Genomic DNA, 21,425 nt, shown 5'->3' with positions numbered 1-21,425 from the left:
CATGGATTGGAGGAATTAATGTCATTAAAATGTCCATACTACTCAAAGCAATTTATAGGTTCAATGTAATCCCTATTAAAATATAAATGACATAGTTTACAGATTTAGAACAAATATTTTAAAAATTTATATGGAACAAAAAATCACCCCTGAATAGCCTCAGCAATCTTGAGAAAGAATTCATGTTTCAGGATTCTTAAGGTTAATTCAGCAGTGGAATTGCTGGATCAAAAGGCAGTTCCATTTTTAGTTTTTTGAGGAAATTCCACGCTGTTTTCCATAGTGACTGCACCAGTCTGCATTCCCACCAACGGTGCACTAGGGTTCCCTTTTCTCCACACCCTCACCAGCACTTGTTGTTTGTTGATTTGTTCATGATGGCCATTCTTACTGGTGTGAAGTGGTATCTCATTGTGGTTTTTATTTGTATCTCTCTGATGGCTAGTGATGTTGAGCATTCTTTCATATGCCTGTGGGCCCTCTCTATGTCCTCCTTGAAGAAGGGTATGTTCAGGTCCTTAGCGCATTTTTTAAATGGATTGTTTGTCTTGCTGGTGTCGAGTCACATTTGTTCTTTATATATTTTGGAGATCAAACAAATGTCTGCGGTATCATTGGCAAATATGTTTTCCCATATGGTTGGTTCCTTTTACATCTTGCTGATGTTTTCTCTCACTGAGCAGAAACTTTCTGGTTTGATGTAGTCCTGTTTGTTTATTCTTTCCTTATTTCCCTTGACCTAGGAGATATATCGATGAAAATATTGTTGTGTGGGATATTTTAAATTTTACTGCCTATGTTTTCCTCTACGGCTGTTATAGTGTCGTGATGTATATTTAAGTCTTTGATCCATTTTGAGTTTGTTCTGGTGTGTGGTGTAAATTGGTGGTTTAGTTTCAATTTTTTGCATGTACCATTCCAGTTCTCCCAACACCATTTGTTGGAGAGGCTATTTTTACTCCATTTTATGCTTGTGCCCCCTTTGCCAAATATTAATTGACCATAGAAACATGGGTTTATTTCTGGGCTCTCTATTTTGTTCCACTGATCTATGTGTCTGTTCTTATGCCAGTACCAGACTGTTTTGATTACAGTGGCTTTGTAGTATAGTTTGATATCAGGCATTGTGATTCCTCCTACTTTGTTCATCTTCCTCAAGATTGCAGAGGCTATTTGGGGTTGACAAGTGCATGTCAACCATTGTTGTGAGCAACATTTTACTCTATTTTTATTGTAAGTGTTATTTATTTAAGAACATGGATGTCCCTGGACATCTCTTCTTTGTCTTCTGCAGCAAATCCAAGAACCCTCTCTGCCTTTAAGGGAAAAAATGCATTACCTTATATCATAGATTGTATTTTAAATGTCAGGCTAAATGAAAAGATTGTAAAAATCCAGGTATTGATTGCCATTGATGGAATAATGTCATTAATACTATATATTTAAAAGACTATGTAATAAGAGGTTTTCGTAGGGCTTGTGGTCAAAGAGACCGAATAACTATGATTAATGTTTTTTACTGCATACTATAATTCCTAATTTTAAGAGTATTTAATAGGAGATGATCAACTCATCAAATAGACCTTATTTTTCTGAATACTAGATCAACTATAAAGCTACTCTAAAATTTTTATTTCTATTACCAAGAGAAAATTTTATTTGATCTGAAAATAATATATATAAACCAGTGTAATATAAAAATATTTTAAAGTATTCTGATACTGGCTAACAGTTCTCCTTTTGATCATAGTCTGTAATTATAAGAAGTATTATCCTTGGAAAATCAAGCTATTAATATAGCTTATTGTAGTTTTAATAAAAATCTTTTCATCTATTGACTCAATTCATTGGTTCTGTTGAGATGGGAACTAATACAAAAACAAGGTAAATAGAGAGAAATACATCACATGGCTTATTTTCAGGAAAGCATATATGACAGGACTTAAGTACTTAAGATTTTAAATATAGCTAAACTATAATCTTGACTAGTCTGTATCTCTAATGTTATTGTAATCAGACCACTTAAGAAAAATAGTTACTAAACTATTTTTAAAATTGTGAAGTAAAATCAATGTACATTTCTCCTACTTAAAAGCTATACATGCTGTCTTCTTTCTAACCCACTTTTCCTGTTATGATTTAATTCTTTCTTTCTTGACTTCTACTCAGAGAAAACAGATGAAATGGGGAGGGGGGGGATTGCTTACAGCCACTCGTACAATATCCCTGAAATATATTTTTGCTTCTGACCTTTAAATTATGAGGATAAATGAAATGAATCATGTCTCCTCCTAGGAGTTGATCTGTGTCAAGATATTTGCTTTTCATCTGTATGCAAATGCTTTAGGCTGTGGCTGCCATGGACTGGGTGAGGTCAGGTGAGGAATGGACAGTTGCCAGTCAAGTCAGGCAGGAGATGAAATGATAATCTGAAATGAAAAAGTTAAGAAGTGGTGGATTCTTTGTGAGAGACATCGCAATTGCTGATGGTACCTTGCCCTTTTATGGGTATTAGGACAGTGTGGCAATTCCTAGACTGTGAGGGAAGAACACCTAAGCAGAACACTAAAAATAGCTTACATGTGGGTGACATGGCTGTGAGAATAGGGCTTGAAATTGAATAAAATGCTTCAGGGTTCCCATGACATTTTATCTCACACTAAGAAAGGATTTTCTGCACATACTATTTTAACATTGACAATAATTTCCTCAATAAAAAAACATAGGCCTTTTTAGAGTTTCCACTGCCAAACTGTTTTTGTTTGATAAATTGACTCCCATTCTTAGCTTTCAAAAAATATATATGCTTCATAAAGCCTAATGGTATTTCCAGAGATATAAAAGTAAAAAATATAAGCAAGGTTATCTGGTGTCTGAGATCAAACATGACAATATTTTCCTGTGAAACCCCTAGATGATTAACATTGCTTTAGTCAGCATTTATTATGAAATGCATGCCAGTAAGATGAAAATTAATTTATACTTTGTGTCGGGAGACAACTTGCCTGACTGCAGTTGTTTGAAACTGAGCATATTCTAAGCACATTGGCCGTTTTTTTTGTTTTTTGTTTTTTCTGTAGATATCGATGAGTGTGGGACTGGCAGGCACAGCTGTACCAACGATACCATTTGTTTTAACTTGGATGGTGGATATGATTGCCGATGTCCTCATGGAAAGAATTGCACAGGGGACTGCATCCATGATGGAAAAATTAAGCATAATGGTCAGATTTGGGTGCTGGAAAATGACCGGTGCTCTGTGTGCTCATGTCAGGTTAGTATAAGTAAAAAGTTTCAATTATTTTTATTGAGGTGTAATTTGCATATATTTCAAGGGACCAGTTTAATGAACTTAGAAAAATCCATATGTCCATTTAACCACCATAAGAATTAATAGAACATTTTCACCTACCCAAATTGTTGCCTCTGTCCTCTCTTAGTTAGTCCCATACTCTCAGCCCCAAGAAAACACCATCTCCAGTCACTATAGATTAGATTTGTTTTTCTAGAGCCTTACATACATGGAATCCTATAGTACATACTCTTTTGTGTCTGGTTTCTTTCTGTCAGCATTGTTTTCGGCATTCATTTATATTCATGACATACATATATATCAGTAACCCATTTCTTTTTATTGTTGAGTAGCATTTCATTGTATGGAAATACCACAGTGTGTTTATCTGTCACCTGTTAATGAAATTTTGTTGCTAACTATGGTCTTGTTTTCATAGACACATTATCACATTTGAATGAATGCATACATGAAGCCAGAATGAACGTGCTATGGCCTAGGAGTGAAAAAGACCTATGTGGGCTACATTTCAGTTTTAGACAAGTGTTCTGTTATATGTGCCCAGCAGATAATAGAGACTTAAATTTTAGTTAAATGAATAGTGCTATGCACCAAGGGTTCAATTATTATGAAAAAAATTGATAAAAGTTTGAACAAAAATATAAGGCTTAAAATAGTCCATAAACTTAGTAATAAGTAAGACTTGTTGAATAGCTACCAAATACTCATGCCCTCATACAAAACAAAATGTAGTTAGCATTCAAATTATTGTCCTAGTAAACAAGTACATGTATATTTATACACACAAACACATTTATATACACATAAGGACCATGTAGTGCTTACCGTTTTATTCAGGCCATTTCTGGGAAGTTTCTTTTTGTCAAGTGGTATGTGGAAATGAAATCAGAAGTTCTCCAGGTTGGGTAATTTTTGTATCTTAGCTACAAAATGAAACTTTAAAGAAAGTCAATTATATTGGATAAACAGTGCAAATTTTCTCAACTTTTAAATCAACATCTAAAATTAATTTTATATACATATTATATGTAAATATGATATATATTATATGTGTGTATATGCATGTACACACACACATTAGTAGAAACACACATTAGTATATTGAGAAATGGAGGCTTTTGGTAAATGCTTTTCTTCCTTCTCATGCAGAATGGATTTGTAATGTGTCGACGGATGGTCTGTGACTGTGAGAATCCCACAGTTGATCTTTTTTGCTGCCCTGAATGTGACCCTAGGCTTAGCAGTCAGTGCCTCCATCAAAATGGGGAAACCTTATACAACAGTGGTGACACCTGGGTCCAGAACTGCCAACAGTGCCGCTGCCTGGTAAGTTTGGCTTCATGAAGTTCAGGAAGAATTTAGACCCAGAATCTAAATAGAAAAGCAACCTTGCCCTCCACCATCCACAAGTATGCAGTACCTAGCTCTAGTGTCAGCAGTTACAAAAAAGTGAGCATGGTTAAGATGACAAGATGGTGGCTGTGAGGTTCAGACCTGAGAAAGATATCCTGGGGTAGATGTGATGCACCACATTGTGTATCTTTCCAAGAGTATCTCCGGAGCTCAAAATAAGAGGTTCTCAGCTTCCTCAGCCTCATCCAGCATAGGCTTATGTAGACTCCAGCGTCTAGAACAGATACCTAATGGCATACACTGAGTTGGCCAAAAAGTTTGTTTGTTTTTTTCCTGTAAGATGGCTGTAGTAGTGCTTAGTTGTCTTTAACTTCATTCGAAGCAATTTTGTTAGATTGTATTGTGACAGTGGTCATATCAGCATGTATTTAAAAAATAACTTTTCAAAATTGGTAAATTTTTGTGTAGCCATTTTAATATTGAAGATGAAAGAAAATAAGCAACATTCTCAGCATATTTTGTTTATTATTTCAAGAAAGATAAAAACACAATTGAAATCCAAAATAATATTTGTGCATTATATGGAGATGGTGCTGTGACTAATTGAATGTATCAAAAGCGGGTTGTGAAGTTTCATGCTGGAAATTTCTCACTGGATGATGCTCCATGATTAAGTAGACCAGTTGTAGTTGATAGTGATCAAATCAAGACATTAATTGAGAACAAATAATGTTATACCATATGGGAAATAGTCAACATACTCAAAATATCCTAACCAATAAAATTATTGGTGAAAATGAAAAATGTATATTTTATTTTATGGAAAAAAATACAGACTTATGGCCAACCCAATATTAAGCAATCACTAAATATTTGTTACATAAACAATAATGGCATTCATGAAAAAAATCATTTTTTCCAAGTAGAACATTTGTTAATATATTTCTATTAGTCATACTCAAACTTAAAAAAAAACAAAACACTTTTTTTATCTTCTAAGAATTGTTACTATCAATGTTCTGGTGGGCACCCAGTTTTATATATAATATGGATATGTAATAAATATTTATTAGAGTGTTAGAATGAGTATCTGTATATACTTATGAAAAGTTTCCTGGAAGTTATAGGTCAAAAATAAAGTATAGATTTGATAAAGAAAACACTAGTCTGTTTGTTTTGTTTTGTTTTTTCCATTTACCAAATTTCTTCTTTCTTTCTAGTGGTGTAAATGAAAAAAGGAAAATTTGGTCTATGGGTCTTTATAAAAGAAAGTTTCACTGACACTACTTTTAAAGTTATGGCTAGTTTTCTTTCTGTTTGTGTGAGGGTATTTTTAAGGCAATGCTTTTTTTGTTGCTTTCTTTTTGTACTTTCAACCCAAAAATCAATTGAAAGAGCAAGGTCAGTTTCTTTGCTGAAGGCTGCCTTCACCTCCCAAACCCTGAGATTCAGAATTATGGAGAAAGTCGGAAACAGGTAGGAACTACATTTTAGAAAGAACCAATTCATACAATTTTCCCATGTGGAATAAAAAAGACTGAAACTGTTTCCTAATTTTGTTTTTACCCCTAAGTTCCTATACTGAAAAACATAAATGAACAAAGAAAAATTGTCAAATTCCTTTCGTATTTCAGTTTATTTTCTCATAGATGGACAAAAGTTTCTTTTGCATAGAAAGGAATAAATAAGAAGGGAAAATATCAAAAGAATAAAACAAAAAAGAATTGCATAGCAAAAAGGTAATTAAAAACCTCTTCCATAGTAAATAATTCCCCTTTTTCATAGGAAAGATAGGGGCACGCTAACTTGATTCTTTTAAGACAACGGTTTTTGCTCTTGTTTTACTGTTTTTGTTTAATCGTTGAGGGCTGGTTAAAACTTCAGCTGCAGCATAGATCTCATCACTGTGATTGCAAGATTCACAGCTTAGAAAGTCTGAGTATAAATGTCTGTTGGAGCACTTGCGTGTGCACTAAACAACGCACTCCCTCATTCTTGTCGCCATCCTCGCCCTCCCTTCCCCTCCCCTCCCTGCGCCCTTGCACATCTGCTTTCCTCACAGCAAGGGGAAGTTGACTGCTGGCCCCTGCCTTGCCCAGAGGTGGAATGTGAGTTCAGCGTGCTCCCAGAAAGTGCGTGCTGCCCACGCTGTGTCACCGACCCTTGCCAGGCTGACACCATTCGCAATGACATCACCAAAACTTGCCTGGATGAGATGAATGTGGTTCGCTTCACTGGCTCCTCTTGGATCAAACATGGCACCGAGTGTACTCTGTGCCAGTGCAAGGTAAAGGCATTAAATTCAGGGAGGGAGCACTTGGCCAGCTGCTCCCAGGGCTCATAGATCTTTATGTGCTTAACCTGGCCAATGGGAAGCATTTTATTGCGTATTTATTGTTCATAGAGAGGTGGGAGAAGCTGTAATCAGTGGTGTTAGTGCCAAGGCTGAATGACATGTGCATTCTTCAGTACTCATGCAGTAAGAAGGACGCTCTGCTCATGATCAGAAACTGAAATGATCAGTTATTCCTATCACCAGAAGAGAAACAACCTGCTTAAATTGCCCTAAAGTATGTAACTGTACACATATTTAAAAGATATGGACGACACCAAACTTTGTTTCTCCTTTCATAATAGAACACAATATTATGTTATTGATTTTTATCTGGTCCTTTTATGAGGTTTGTAGGATGTATTGAAGAAGTAGATATATTATATTTTCCAAAAAGGAAATCAATAAGGCAAAAATGGGCATATTTCTTGGTGTATTGTGATCAGTTACATTGAACTGAAAATTTTAAAATCTGTTATTTACCGTATTTTAGTCCTGCAGTCAGACAAAAATCATTATAAAGATTTTCCCTCTTATTAGAGAGCATTGTGCTTCTTCAATAAGAACAAAAATACAGATAATGCAGACATAGTGTTCATAGGTAGTGACACAGTCGGAAGCATTCTTCTTTGTTTTTGTTTTTACACACATTTGATGTTAAGGTCATTGTACTTCATGGCCACAATTTTGGAGTGAACATTAAAACTAAGTAAAACATCTGGAACATTTAACAACAAGAAAGCAAAGATGGCCAATTTTTCCCAAGATAGCAAAGCCAGATATGTACAACTGCTCTGGATTTTTAAGTGAGTATTTTCATTTAAAACTAATTTTCCACAGAGCAACTTAATGCAGATTCACTTAGTACAGATTCTTACCAAAGTGGCTTGATGTAACAGGCCAACATAAAATGCCTTAAGCCTCGAGGTACTATTATCTATTTCAACCCCAAATTTCTAGCTCTTTCAATCATACAATTTGTCCATCAAGCAAAGTTTTTTTGAGTGAATATTTACTACTGTTTTCTGAAAGTACATTGGCAGATTTGAAAGTTACTACTAGTAAAAATGTTACCAATAATATATGTGCAGTGTTGTTTTAATATAAATTTAATATGAGTACATTTAACAGTTCATATCTAGAAACTTGAGCGTTAATGACCAATGGGAAAATACTTTCTGACACTTAATTACCAAATAGAATCGAGTACCCTTACACTCTTAATCTGTTAGATTATTGTTCTGAGCAGTGACAACAAAACCGTACGCTAGGTAATGGAATGAAAAGCACAGCAAATATGTCTCAGACAGATGCTTCCAATAAGAATAAGGGTTACAGTAATAGCAGGAAAACATTAGAGTGTTTTCTGGGGTAAAGAGCCTGAATAAGCTTGTCATTAAACAGCTACTATGATTTTTTGGCTCATGTTAGGAATGTATTCCAGAAAGTGTATTTTGGCATTAAATTAATTTTTTATCAGGTAAGTGGTGATTCTCAGATGTTACTATTGGGTTGGCCAAAAAGTCTGTTTAGTTTTTTCTGTAAAATAAAAGACATATTTTTCATTTTCACCAATAACTTTATTGATTTGGATATTTTGAGTATATCTGCCACTATTGGCTTCTAGGTAGAGGCCAGGGATGCTGCAAAATATCTACCAATGCTTGAGACAGCCCTGCAGCAAAGAATTATTTGGCCAAAATATCAATAGTGCCAAGAAACTTTGCAAACCACATTTGACATGTTTGATCACTCACAGCACCTTCTCCATACACTATACAGATTGTTTTTGCATTTCAGTTGCTTTTTTACCTTTCTTGAAATAATAATGCATAATATACCGAAAATGTTGTATATTTTCTTCCATCTTCAATATTAAGATGGCAGCACAAAAATTCACCAATTTTGATTTTTTTTAATGCATGCTGATATGAGAGCTATCACAATGCAATCTAACAAAATTGTTTCAAATGAAGTTAAAGACAAGTTAAGCACTACTAGAGCCATCTTATGGAAAACACTAAACGAACTTTATAGCCAATCCAAATTTGATGCTGTTTTCCTTCTCTCTTCTTATTAAATGTGAGTTATAAGAATATGTTCAACTTTATCAAATCAATCCCAAATAGTTATTTCTATTATGTTTATTTTATGTTATTTTAAAAATAAAATTTATGCAAAACAGGCTCCAGGCATTGCATTGGAGGTGGGCACCATTTTTACCTTTCTGTCCTACATCTCTAGGTGATTATTTTAGTCAATAAATACAAATTGTGTGAGATACAGTGCTAGTAACAGGGGTATAATGATAGGCAAAAACAGACATGATCATTCCTGGAAATTATTGCCTAGCTGTCTGTCCAATATAGTAGTCAGTAACCACATGTGGCTATTTAACTTAATTAAAACTAAATAAAATTAAAATTCAATTTCTCAGTCAACTAGCCACATTTCAGCTGCTAATGAGTCACATATGGCGAGTGGCTATCATATTAGACAGCACATACAGAGAATGGTTCTATTATCCCACAATGTTCTATTTGGACAGGGCAGGTCTAGAGGTGAAGAATGCAGTGTCTGGAATCAGAGGAAACACTCAATAAATATTGACTGTTATTGTTGGTAGTGGAATAAATAGACATTAATTAAGTCATGAAACAGATAAAGACATTACAAACTGTGGTGGGTGCTCTCAAGAAAAGGGGCACTGTGCTAGGAGGCTATACAGCACACAGACCAGTTACTTTCTGAGGAGATGACGTTGGACAGGCGATCTGAAGAATTAGGAGTCAGCTGGATGGAATAGGGTAAGATTTTTCCTTTCTCATTTGAAAGATGTCTTCAAATTTAATTTGCTTAGGTTAAAAAAGTGTTTCCTCCACTCAGAAGTTAAACTCTTGAGTCAAAAATGAATTACTAAGGTTGCCTTTCCTAAATCTAATACATGCCCATCCTCTGATGGGTCAGAGTGCTTTCAGGCAATTATGCTTTGAGCTCCAAACAAAGGAGAGTGTATGTAGTTGAGAAATAAGGAGAAAGGAGGAATTAGAGAGTCATTTCCTTTGATAAATAAACACTAAGCAGGACACTTTGAAAATGTAAACCTGGGGAGGGGGATACTTTTTAACTCCTGGGAAGAATCTAGGTATAATAATGAAATAATTGAGATACAAAAAAAATTAAGAGTTTTATAAGGATGAGGCTCCCAACTTCCTAAATATTGCCTTCATCTATCTGAAAGAGCAAACTTAAAGTTTTGAAAGTGAACCTCTGTACTAACATTAGAATGGGTAACTAGAGCTATCCATGGAAACAAATATCCCATAAATGAGCAACATTTTAATGAAGACTTTAATAGATGGTTAAGAGAGTTTTGCAAATCAATAAAAAAAGAAAGGAATATTCTATAAATATTTGAATGACTGGGAAACAATTTAAGGAAAGTAATTTCCTATGTGAAAAATCATTAAATGTTAAAATAAATAAAACAAAATGTGATTAAATATTTATCAAAATTCTATCAGGAAGATTCCTTTTCCAACTTAGAAGTGATAAAATACACCTCAAAGAAAAGTTAGAGCTTCTATCAATAAAATTAACAACATAGAAAGTCAAAAGTGGAGACTGGAAAAATATTTTCAGCAGGTATGATTTCTTTATTAGGTTAAGTATTTCAATACATAAAAATTAATAAGAAAACACGTATTTACCCATAAATAAATCAGCAACAGATGAATGGACAATTTATTAAAAAACACAGCTATTAAAAAAAAGGAAATCTTTCAACCTTTTGTTGAAACAAATATAAACTAAAACAATGAATCTTTATTTTCCTATACTACAGTACAAGAAATATTTCACAATAATTTTCAATGCTGATGGAGATGTACTGAAATTGTAATTCTTATGCATTGTTAGGGACATTGAAAAATACATGTCAACAGCCCACATATGCACATCCTTGTCACCTCCCAGTTCCCATACAAATATCCTTTGACCTATAATCCCAGTTTTGAGAATCCAAACTAAAGAAATAATCTAAAATACGCAACAATCTATATGCATGACAATATTCACTTCAATATAATTTCTCATGTAGAATCAAGGAAGAAACCAAAATATCCAATAGAAACATGGTTAAATAAATTATAGTAACTCTGTATGATATAATATGTCATATTATATTACAATTATGTATTCTGTATAATTATATGATTATGTTATTTAGCTAGTGAAGTACTAACAATGCTTATAGTAAAAATTAAGATAAAGTATTTGTCATTACATATACATTTTGATTGCAAGAAAATTGAAAATAAAAGAATATAAAAATGAATTTTAAGTAGTCATTAAAATAGTTATAGTAGTGGGCTTGTAAAATGTATATCAGTTATTTAGATGTAGGCTATATATATATGCATATTGTATGTACACACATTATATATACTTATATCTATAATCAATACAATTTATAACAGATGAATTAATATATTAATAATATAAAATTTTTAATTAATAAATAAATAATAAAGAAGTATATTGACTTTGAAAATATTTAAATGATTATACATTATATAAGGTCTGTCCAGAAAAAGTTGAGCCATTGTTAATATAACAAGAACAGTTTGTGCAACATCTATGTAACCTGGCAGCCAAGGAGACTGGACTAGAATGCACATGCATGAATAATGATGACTTCATTGTACTAGCCAATATGTGTGGTATATGCCATTGAGTGAGCATGTATACTGTGTGGCTGTCACATTGAAAATGACGGAGCAAGTAGAGCAACGAATCTGCATCAAATTTTTAATTAAGCTTAAACATTCCTCCATGGAAATTATTTGGATGATTCAGAAGGCTTCAGGGATGATGCAATGAGTGCAGCACAAATACAGGTATGGCACTAACACTTCAAAGATGGTCAAGAATCCGTTGAAAGTGATCCATGTTCTGGAAGGCCTGCAACAAACAGAACACCTGAGAATGTTGAACATGTATAGACTGTAATCAACAAAGATCAGCAACTGACAGTGCAAGAACTATAAGCTGATCTGGGGATTCCAAAAACCATTGTGTCTGAGATATTGACTAAGGATCTTGGCGTGAAATGTGTCAGGCAAAATTTGTTCTGCAACTTCTGCTACCAGAGCAGAAGGTACATTGTGCTGTAGTTGCTAATGACTTGATTCAAACAGCTACCAATGAAACAGATTTCCTCAAGAAGGTCAAAGCCGGAGATGAACCATGGGTCTATGGCTATGATCCAGAAACGAAGGCCCAGTTGTCCCAATGGAAGTTGCCTGGTTCTCCACACCTGAAGACAGTACAGCAAAGTCCTCAGCAAGATTAAGACCATGTTAACTGTGTGTTTTGATTGAGAATGTGTTGTCCATCATGAGTACACCCCTCCAGCCAAACATGACCTCAGTCTTCTTGGCTGGTTGAGAAATGCAATATGATGAAAATGGCCACAGCTATGGCAACCAGTGGTTGACAGCTTCATCATGACAACGTACCCACTCATGGGTTACATCTGGTGCAGAGATTTTTGGTAAACATCAGATCACCCAGGTGACTCAGCCCCTCTACAACCCAGATTTGGTGCCGTGTGACTTCTGGCTTTTCCCAAAACTAAAATCACCTTTGAAAGAGAAGAGATTTCAGACCCTCAATGAGATTCATGAAAATATGATGGGGCAGCTGATGGCTGTTGGGAGAACTGTTTGAGGTCCCAAGGTGCCTACTTTGAAGGGGACTGAGGCGTCATTGTCCTGGGTACAATATTTCTTGTATCTTCTTCAATAAATGTCTATTTTTCATATTGTGTGGCTGGATACTTTCTGGACAGACCTTGTATATATAGTATATATAAATATATTACTGAAAATTAAAAGGGCACTGGATCTGTCTTCTAATATTGAACATTAGAGTTTAGCATGATAACAGTGACAATGACCTCTTTAATAATAAATACAGTCAGAAATAACAGGATGTTAAGGAAACTTACTATGTTGTTATGTAAAAATAAGTAGTCTTTATAATTAGTTATGACAGTAGGTGGTTACTCTCTTTATTCAGACTAAGTTTTAGTAGATCACATTTTATTTTAGTTTTTATCAAGGTAATATTCATTATAGCAAAATGCACAATTACTACATATATAATTTGATGAGTTTAATAAATCAAAGTATAGAATATTTCCAGACTCTGTCAAGTACCTCTGTGTTCCCTTCCAGGCAATTCTTACTTCCCATAAGAAACCTCAATTTGATTTCATTATAATAGATTTATTGTGCCTAGTTCTAAATTTCATATAAATGGAATCACACAGTATGTAGTCTTTTATGTTTTCTGGTGAGTTGACTATTTTATTATTGTGTAATGGCTCTAGTTCTAACAAGGGTTTTAGACTTGAACTCAATTTCATCTGATATATTGTTTTGCTCTATCCATTTTCAACCGAACTATAATTTTAAGTGCATTTTATAAATGATGTGTAATAGAATTAATTCTTATTTTTTATTCAGTGTGACAATCTCATTCTTCTGATTTAAGTGTTTAGTCTATTTATATTTATAAGGTTTTATTTATTTCTAGAGAAGGGGAAGGGAGTGGGGGGAGAAACATCATCATGTAAGAATAACTATTGGTTACCTCTTGCTCCCCAACCAGGGACTTGGCCCACAACCCAGGCATGTACCCTGGCCAGGAATTGAACCAGCAAATTTTTGGTTTACAGGACAACACCCAGCCCACTGAGTTAGGGCTCGTATATTTACATTTAATGTTATTTTTTACATTGGTGGGTTTAGGGCTACTATTTTGTCATTTGTTTTCTATGTGTCCCATCTATGTTTTATACTGCTATTCACCCATTCCTCCCTTCTTTTTATTTACATTTTATATAATTCTATTTTAATTGTTCTTTTGGTTTTTTAACTTTAACTATGTTATTATTTTAGTTGTTGGTCTAGGAATTATATTATTAATTTATTACAATATAATAAGATTTAATATTATACTACTTCATATAAAATATAAGAACTTTGTGATATTATAATTTGATCCTTGTAGGCTTACAATTATGTACACTGTAAACTATAAAATTCCATGTTAGGATTTTTGCTTTAAACAATCAAATATCATTTAGTGAAATTAAGGGGGAAATTTTGCTATATTTTATTCACACATTTACCATTTCTGGTGCTTTTAATTTCTTCTCCATCTGATGTCATTTCCCTTTAGCTTGAATAGTGTTCTTTAACATTTTTCAAATTACAGATACAGGTGATAAATTCAACTTACACTTATCTAAAAATGGTTTTATTTTTGAAGATATTTATCTAAGTTTAGACTTCAGGATTGACGGTTTGTTCCCAACACTTTAAAGGTGATACTCTATTGTCTTCTAGTCTCCATGTATGTTTTCCAATGAGCCTTCAGCTGTCACTTGTATTTTTTTGCCAATATGCAATGCTTCTTTCTTTTGCCTCTATCTCCTTTCACAACTTTCTCTCTGTCTTTGGATTTTAGAATTCTGACTATGGTCCACTTAGGTGTGATTTTGTTTGTTTGTTTGTTTGTTTGGTCTTTATTCTCTTTGGTTTTTTCTGGACTTTTTCAGTATCTAAATTGATATTCTTTCTCCAAATGTGAGAAAAATCTGGTCATTGTTTCTTCAAAACTTTTGTCTGCCACATTTTCTCCTTTTTATTCTCCTAGGACTCCAACTACATATATTTTATATGGCAAATACTATCCTGAAGATCACTGGGGCTCCATTTTTATTTCAATATTTTCTCTTTGTTTTAAGGATAGGATAATTTCTATTGTTTTGTGTTCAAATTTGATGACTACTCCTTTTGTCACCTCTAACCTGTTAAACCCACCCAGAGAGTTTTTTTTATTTCAGACATTGCGCTTTAAAGTTTTAAAATTTCCATTTAATTCTGTTCATAGTTTCATTTCTCTGAAGAGATTTACCATTTTTATTTTAATTATAACTATCTTTATTTGCATCTTCAAATATATTTACAGTAGATACTTTCCAGTCTTCATCTGCTAATTACACCATCTGGATTACCTTTGAGTCATTTCTATTCACTACTTTTTCTCTTGATTAGGAGTCATTTTTTCCTGTCTTTTTTTACACTATCTAATAATTGTTATGGTTTATTGGAGATCATGGGTAATTTATGACATAGAGCTTATACTCTATTAATTCCTCTGAAGGCTATTGTTATAGCAGGTTGCAAGCCACTGGCCAGTTGCCTTGCATTTAAGGAGACTTGGCTTGACTCTGCTTAGGTGGGTCTAATCCAGGTTTACTCTTGTTTGAGGTTGAATCTCTTAATCTTGAGACATTGTTTTGCTCCTAATCACGGCCTTTTGGGGGCTTTCATTAAAAAGCCTCACTTGCTCATCAGTCCTTCTAACTTGGCAGGACATAGATTTTAAATACTGCTACACTCAGTGAGTAGCACCTGAAATTTCTACTCGGATCTTTCAACCTTCAAGCTGTGATTATTTATTCTTCTCTGCAATTCAAATAATCCAAAGGTTTGAGGGAAGTTTATATGCTGACTCACTTTCTCCTTTCTAGACATTTCCTCTTAAATTTCCAGCTATTCACATAGCCCCCAAAATTGTTCTCTGATAGCAGAAGCCTATCAGATTATGGCTTTCTGCTTGAATTGCAGTTATCCTAAGCCACACAGTCTAGGGAGCACCCTAAGGGAAAGTGCCAAGTAAAAATAAATCTCACACAGTACATTTCCCTTCTTTCCATGATTGAAACCCTTCTGTATCTGCCTGGTTTTGGTCAATCTCCACTACTTCAAATAGTTTTTTATATTTTGTCTAGACTTTACAGTTATCTGTAGGATGGTTAGTCTTCTATAAGCAACTATGCCATTACTGAAACCAGAACCTCAATGGATATTTTATTAGAATCCTTAATATCTTTTATGTATTAATTATATGGTTTGTAGAGTATTAATCTTCCTATAGCAAAACATATTAATATAGAATGAGACAAACTTTCCTGGAAGATTTTGGAAAAAAAACTTGTATACAGCCCCTTTCTAAAAACATGCTCATGACAACCATACAAAAGATTTCTTTCACATATGGTTCTAGTGCTAGTTTTACATACTCCGTGGCAAAAGGCTCCAGAAATTCCCCAACTCTCTTTGTGCTCAAAAGCCATACAATTTCAAGAACCGTTACTCTCAGGCAGTTGGTACACCCTCATTTCATTGGGTCAGTGGATTAAGAAAGAGCATGTGACCAGGTTATGGTCAAAAAGTCTCTGCTACTGAGCATGATGACAAAGCTTTATAATGCCACCAGACATCTAAGAGATGGTTGAGACTCTCTCTTGCTGTCAGAATAAGAGCTCTGCTTAATAACAGACTCGTAGAGAGCAGGATGACAGCTGAAGCAGGGGAGAGGAAAGGGGGTGGAGGGATTGAGCAAAAAGGAACAAGGGCTCATGGACATGGACAACGATGTGGTGATTACAGGGGGAGAGGGGTCTAAGGGGACTAAATGGTAATGGAAAATTAATAAAAATTTAAAAATCACTTATAAAGGAAGCAGATTAGGTTAAATGAATAATCTTGGATATAAACTGTATTTTTCCTCATTTGGTATGCTTCAACAAAGCGTAAAATATCAAAATCTTTTCTTTTTTAAGTTTTATCTTATAGACACTTTGGATTTCATCATATTAAAGTATAATGCATTTTCATAGATCTAAAGTCAATTACTGCAATAAAATATCAAATAGAGGATGAGTTTTAGAGTCAGACTAACCTGAATTTAATTTTAGCTGTATCATTTATTAGCTGTGTCATTTTGGATATATTTAAGCTTTCTAAACTTCAGTTTCTGAATCTAAAAGGTTTGATTATTAATAGTGAGCCTACTGGGAATCCTGTGAGGTTGCTAATGTACTTAAAGTGCCTGGCAAGTGCCTGACACTACATACTCATGTAGTAGAGGGCTATTATCATCTTACAATTGAAGTAATGGTATTAATCATCATTATTTGTTAGCTAGTTGAAGAAAGCAAGTGTGCAAGGAATTAAAAGAAATGAAATATGATTCTATTGTGTATATGTACGACAACTTTTTTATGCACTTGTCTGTTGATGGCCACATAAGAAAATGAAATATTACCATCTGCAACCACATGGATGGGCCTAGAGGGCATTATGTTAAATGAAATATATCAGATGCAGAAAGACCATATGATTTCACTTATATGCAGAATCTAAAGAACAAAGTAAACAAACAAAAAAATAGGAACAGACTCATAGATACAAAGAGGAGACTGATAGATGCCAGAGGGGAGGGGAGTGAGGAAGGCTGGGTGAAAAAAGCGAAGGGATTGAGAAGCACAGAATAGTCATAGGGACTAAAGTACAGCAGAGGGAATATAGTCAGTAATATTCTAATAATTAGGTGGTGCCAGAAGGGTGTGAGATTTATCGAGATGATCACCTAATAAGTTATATAATGTCTAAGCACTGGATTGTACACCTGAAACCAACATATAGTATTTGTATGTAAACTATAATTGAAAAAATTTTAAATAAAAATAAGTAGTTATGATATTTTTATTTTTTGTGATACACAATATGAGGGGGGATTTTAAAAAATTATTTATAAGAAATTGTGTATTTATTCTTACATGTTTAAACTTCAGTCATCTTCAAAGCACTCTCCATTTGATGCAATACACCTATCAAGATGTTTTTTCCACTGCTCAAAACAGTTTTTAAATTTTTTATTTATTTACTGTTTTTCTATTACAGTTGTGCCACTGTATCCCCCATGACTCCCCCACACCCAGCCCACCCCTTTTCCAAAATGGTTTTTGAACTCGTCAATTTTGATACCTTTTAGTGCTTCCGCTGTGTGTGTGTGTGTGTGTTTCCACCTCTTCCATGTCAACAAAAATCTTTCCCTTTGAGAACTATTTTTTAATCTGGGGGAACAAAAAAATGTCACTCAGGGCAAGATCAGGTGAATAGAGGGGGACGGGGGGCACAGGAGTCATGCCATTTTGGTCAAACGCTGATGGACACTTGGCATGGTGTGGACAGGTGCATTCATAAATCACCCATCAGGAAATGGGCAAATGTGTTGAAGGAGTCTTCAAAAAAACAATTCACTGAAGCCGACCACAGCCTCTCACAGCAACGCCAGCTGGGCCACTGATACAGATGGGTTCCTAGAACACGCACCTAGTGGGGGAAGCCTGTACGACAAGGGGCCTGCCCTCCAGAAGATAATTCTGGTTTTGGGGGGTCTCCTCTCTTATTATTTTTGTATTTTTGTTATAAAAACTAATTATGCATATTTGGCCCTTCCTTGCCTGTTTTTCCTACTTTATTTCTACACTGTTTTATTCACCAGTTAAAATACTCATCCAGAGTTCTTTCAGTTTCTTAACTATACAGAACTCTTTTCATTTCACAGCCTTTATTCTTTCTAGTCCATGTGCGTTTGGTCTACTTTTTCACACGCGTGTCCTGAAGTCTTGGTTTAAATATCACTTTTACAGAGAAGTCTTCCCTCACTAACTAATCTAAGTAGCCAGTCTTTTCCAGGACTTTTTATAATTTTTTATTGTATGTTAGCTTGGCACTTACAAGTTTTCACCCCCCTCAAAAAACTGAGCCCTGCCCTGTGAGGGTAGTGACCATGTGTTCTTTATTCTTTAGTATATCCAGGGCTCAATATACCCAATGTCTACTTTGTGAATAAATAAATAAAAGGGCAAATGTGTTCGAAAAGGATGCCATGGGATGAATAAAGCTAGCCTATAATTTGCTACAAATAGCTGAACATAATTAGGTCTACAATAGTACAACATGAAAAGTGATTGGCCCATTGAACTTCCAATGGTGCAGAAATAATAAATAAGCCATTCAGTTATGTTTGTGAGTACCAACCAATAAGTGTGAATATTTACTAATGGCTTAAAAATTCATACTGTGATTTTCTCACCCCCCTCCTTTTTTTTTTTTTTTTTTTAGAATGGCCACATCTGTTGCTCAGTGGATCCACAGTGCCTTCAGGAACTGTGAAGTTAACTGTCTCACAGGAAATTTCTGTTTAAAGAATGTTCTTTCATTAAAAAGACCAAAAAATAAAATTAAGAAGTTAAAACTTAAAATGGATGAATTGTGGGCAGCTACATGAAGCTTTGTTAATAGCTGAGTGAACTTTCAATTATGAAATATGTGGAGCTTGAAAAAAATTATAAGAGGAAAATTCTTGGGGCAAAACTAGACCAGAATTCTGCCTCCATGGTGTCTGACATCACCATGTGGAAGAACGGGTGCAGAGTCCACACCGTGACGTCCTGACCTATGGATATACAGCCTGAACCCATCAGAGCTTCGAAAGCCTCGAGCTTCACTGGTGCAGAAAATTTTCCTCTAGATCCAAATCTTCATGAATCAGTTAGGTTCCTCACTGCAAGAAATAAAATGTAAGGCAGTGAATGAGTTATATTTTCAGAAGCAAAGCAAAGAAGCTATAATGTGTTATGTACAGTAAACATTCTGAAAAGAAGCCTGACACAAGTTATTGTCATGATAAAAATAATGCACAGGCATGATTACTTAATATTTTCTAACAGGAAAAGTCATCCCTATTTCGTTGTTTTACTGCACTTGATATTATTTGGTTGAATCTGTTCAGTATAAGCTCGTTCTTGTGTAAAAGTAAATAAATATTTCTCTTACCTTATAACTTGTCCAAGTGTCTTGTTTAATGTGTTCCTTTTTCCCACAGATGCTTTAACATACAAGTTGCTTTCTAGTTCTGCTGATGACACTCCCACCATGCTATTTTCAAATTGAAAGGTGATTTTCACTAAATTATACACCTAAGTTGGGGGTGTGATGAATACCTTTATTCTGCCTCTCCAGTCACCTTTTCTCCCCTGCTTTGTATCCTGGTGGCTGATCTATATAGACCGTATTAATGGGTTCTTTTGTCCTCTGGATTCTGCTTTGGTTAGACCAGTGGAAACCACTGGCAGGATATCAGAAGGAGGTAAAGTTGGGATATTTATTACACAGGATGTCTTCTCACCAGGTCAGTATCATCATTAGCTGTGTCACCATCACGATTAGCTGTGTCACCTTACTGAAGGCTACATCTCCTGACAGGTGGGCCTTTGTTCAGCTACCCTCTCTGGGTTCTGATAACTTTTATTTGCTTCTTTTGGCTTAGGGGCAGGGACAGGTCTGACTATTTCATCCTCAGGAGGTACCTGCTCTATTTCTTGTTGGTTTCCTTATTTTTTGTCACATCTTTATAAATGGTCCCATTGCTAAACTCTCTTTAGTTTGCCAGCTTGAGTGTGCCATCTGCTTCCTGCTGGGACTCTAACTGATACACATAGGAGGGGAGGGGGAGGGCGAATGTCTTCAAGAATTGGTCTTTTATATTTTGATATAAAATTTTAAAGGATGCCAATTTTAGGAGGCTCTGTGATATTACATGTTAAATTTTTGGTGCACTAGAATCTTGGGAAGATACCCAATAGAAGCAGTTAACCCAATATTGTCCTATTTATATATTTTGCTCTGGAGTGAAAGGAAATAAAAATATTATCAAATTAAATTTTAGTTGCATAGAGACATTTTTCTTTAAAAAAAAAAAAAAATGAAGCCCTCGCTGCTGTGGCTCAGTGGATTGAGCGCTGGCCTGCAAGCCAAGTGTCACTGGTTCGATTCCCTGTCAGGGCACATGACTAGGTTGCATGTCAGGTCCCCAGTTGGGGGCGCGAATGAGAGGCAACCACACAGAGATGTTTCTCTCCCTCTCTTTCTCCTTTTTCCTCTCTCTAAAAATAAACAAACAAACAAATAAATAACTAAATTATTTTTTTTTTAAAGAAAATGGATAGGATATGACCAGCACAAACAACATAAATGGTAAAGTGGATTTTAACTCCCCCTTCTCATTACTATGGAAACAACCTAACACAGCTGAGCTGAAGGATCATTTATAAATGTCTTAAAACTTTGGCATGTATAATATTCATTGAATGTGTGAATTCAAGTATCTCTCTATATTCCTTAAACTTATCATAAGTGATATTTTCTGCAACCTTTTTATATTTAAAGTTCAGCAGAGTATAAGGTTTATTTTTATCAGCAATTATTTACTATGGTAAATAGCAATACCCCCCAATAGGGTATTAATTTGAAGCTTTTTCACATGACTTTTTTCTTACGTAGGTTTGGAATTTCATATTAAATCTTCCTGAAAAAACACATTTTGCTTCTATGAGGAGAGTAAGAAACATCCATATATTTGTATATATTCATCATTTAGATGTTTTACACCTTTTGAAAGAAGTAAGGTGGAAATTGCATGTTATCAATCCATTATAAA

At 34.6% G+C, this 21,425-nt stretch overlaps 1 protein-coding gene across 2 annotated transcripts in view; it reads left to right on the top strand.

The window, feature by feature from the left end:
- NELL2 (neural EGFL like 2) overlaps nucleotides 1-19,769 on the top strand; it is a 286,177-nt gene extending 266,408 nt beyond the window's left edge. For both annotated transcript variants that reach the window (XM_090273037.1, XM_090273036.1), the window contains exons 18-21: nucleotides 3,081-3,274; nucleotides 4,463-4,639; nucleotides 6,729-6,953; nucleotides 19,049-19,769. In XM_090273037.1, the coding sequence (XP_090129163.1) occupies nucleotides 3,081-3,274; nucleotides 4,463-4,639; nucleotides 6,729-6,953; nucleotides 19,049-19,099 (647 nt within the window). In that variant the 3' untranslated portion in view covers nucleotides 19,100-19,769. The remainder of the gene's footprint in view (nucleotides 1-3,080; nucleotides 3,275-4,462; nucleotides 4,640-6,728; nucleotides 6,954-19,048) is intronic.
- Nucleotides 19,770-21,425: the final 1,656 nt, after the last annotated feature.

This window comes from Furipterus horrens, unplaced genomic scaffold (assembly GCF_987537825.1).
Source record: "Furipterus horrens unplaced genomic scaffold, mFurHor1.1.pri manual_scaffold_4, whole genome shotgun sequence".
Classification (NCBI taxonomy): Eukaryota; Metazoa; Chordata; class Mammalia; order Chiroptera; family Furipteridae; genus Furipterus; species Furipterus horrens.
Note: the sequence above shows the minus strand (reverse complement) of the source record. Positions and strands in the feature narration are given on the sequence as shown.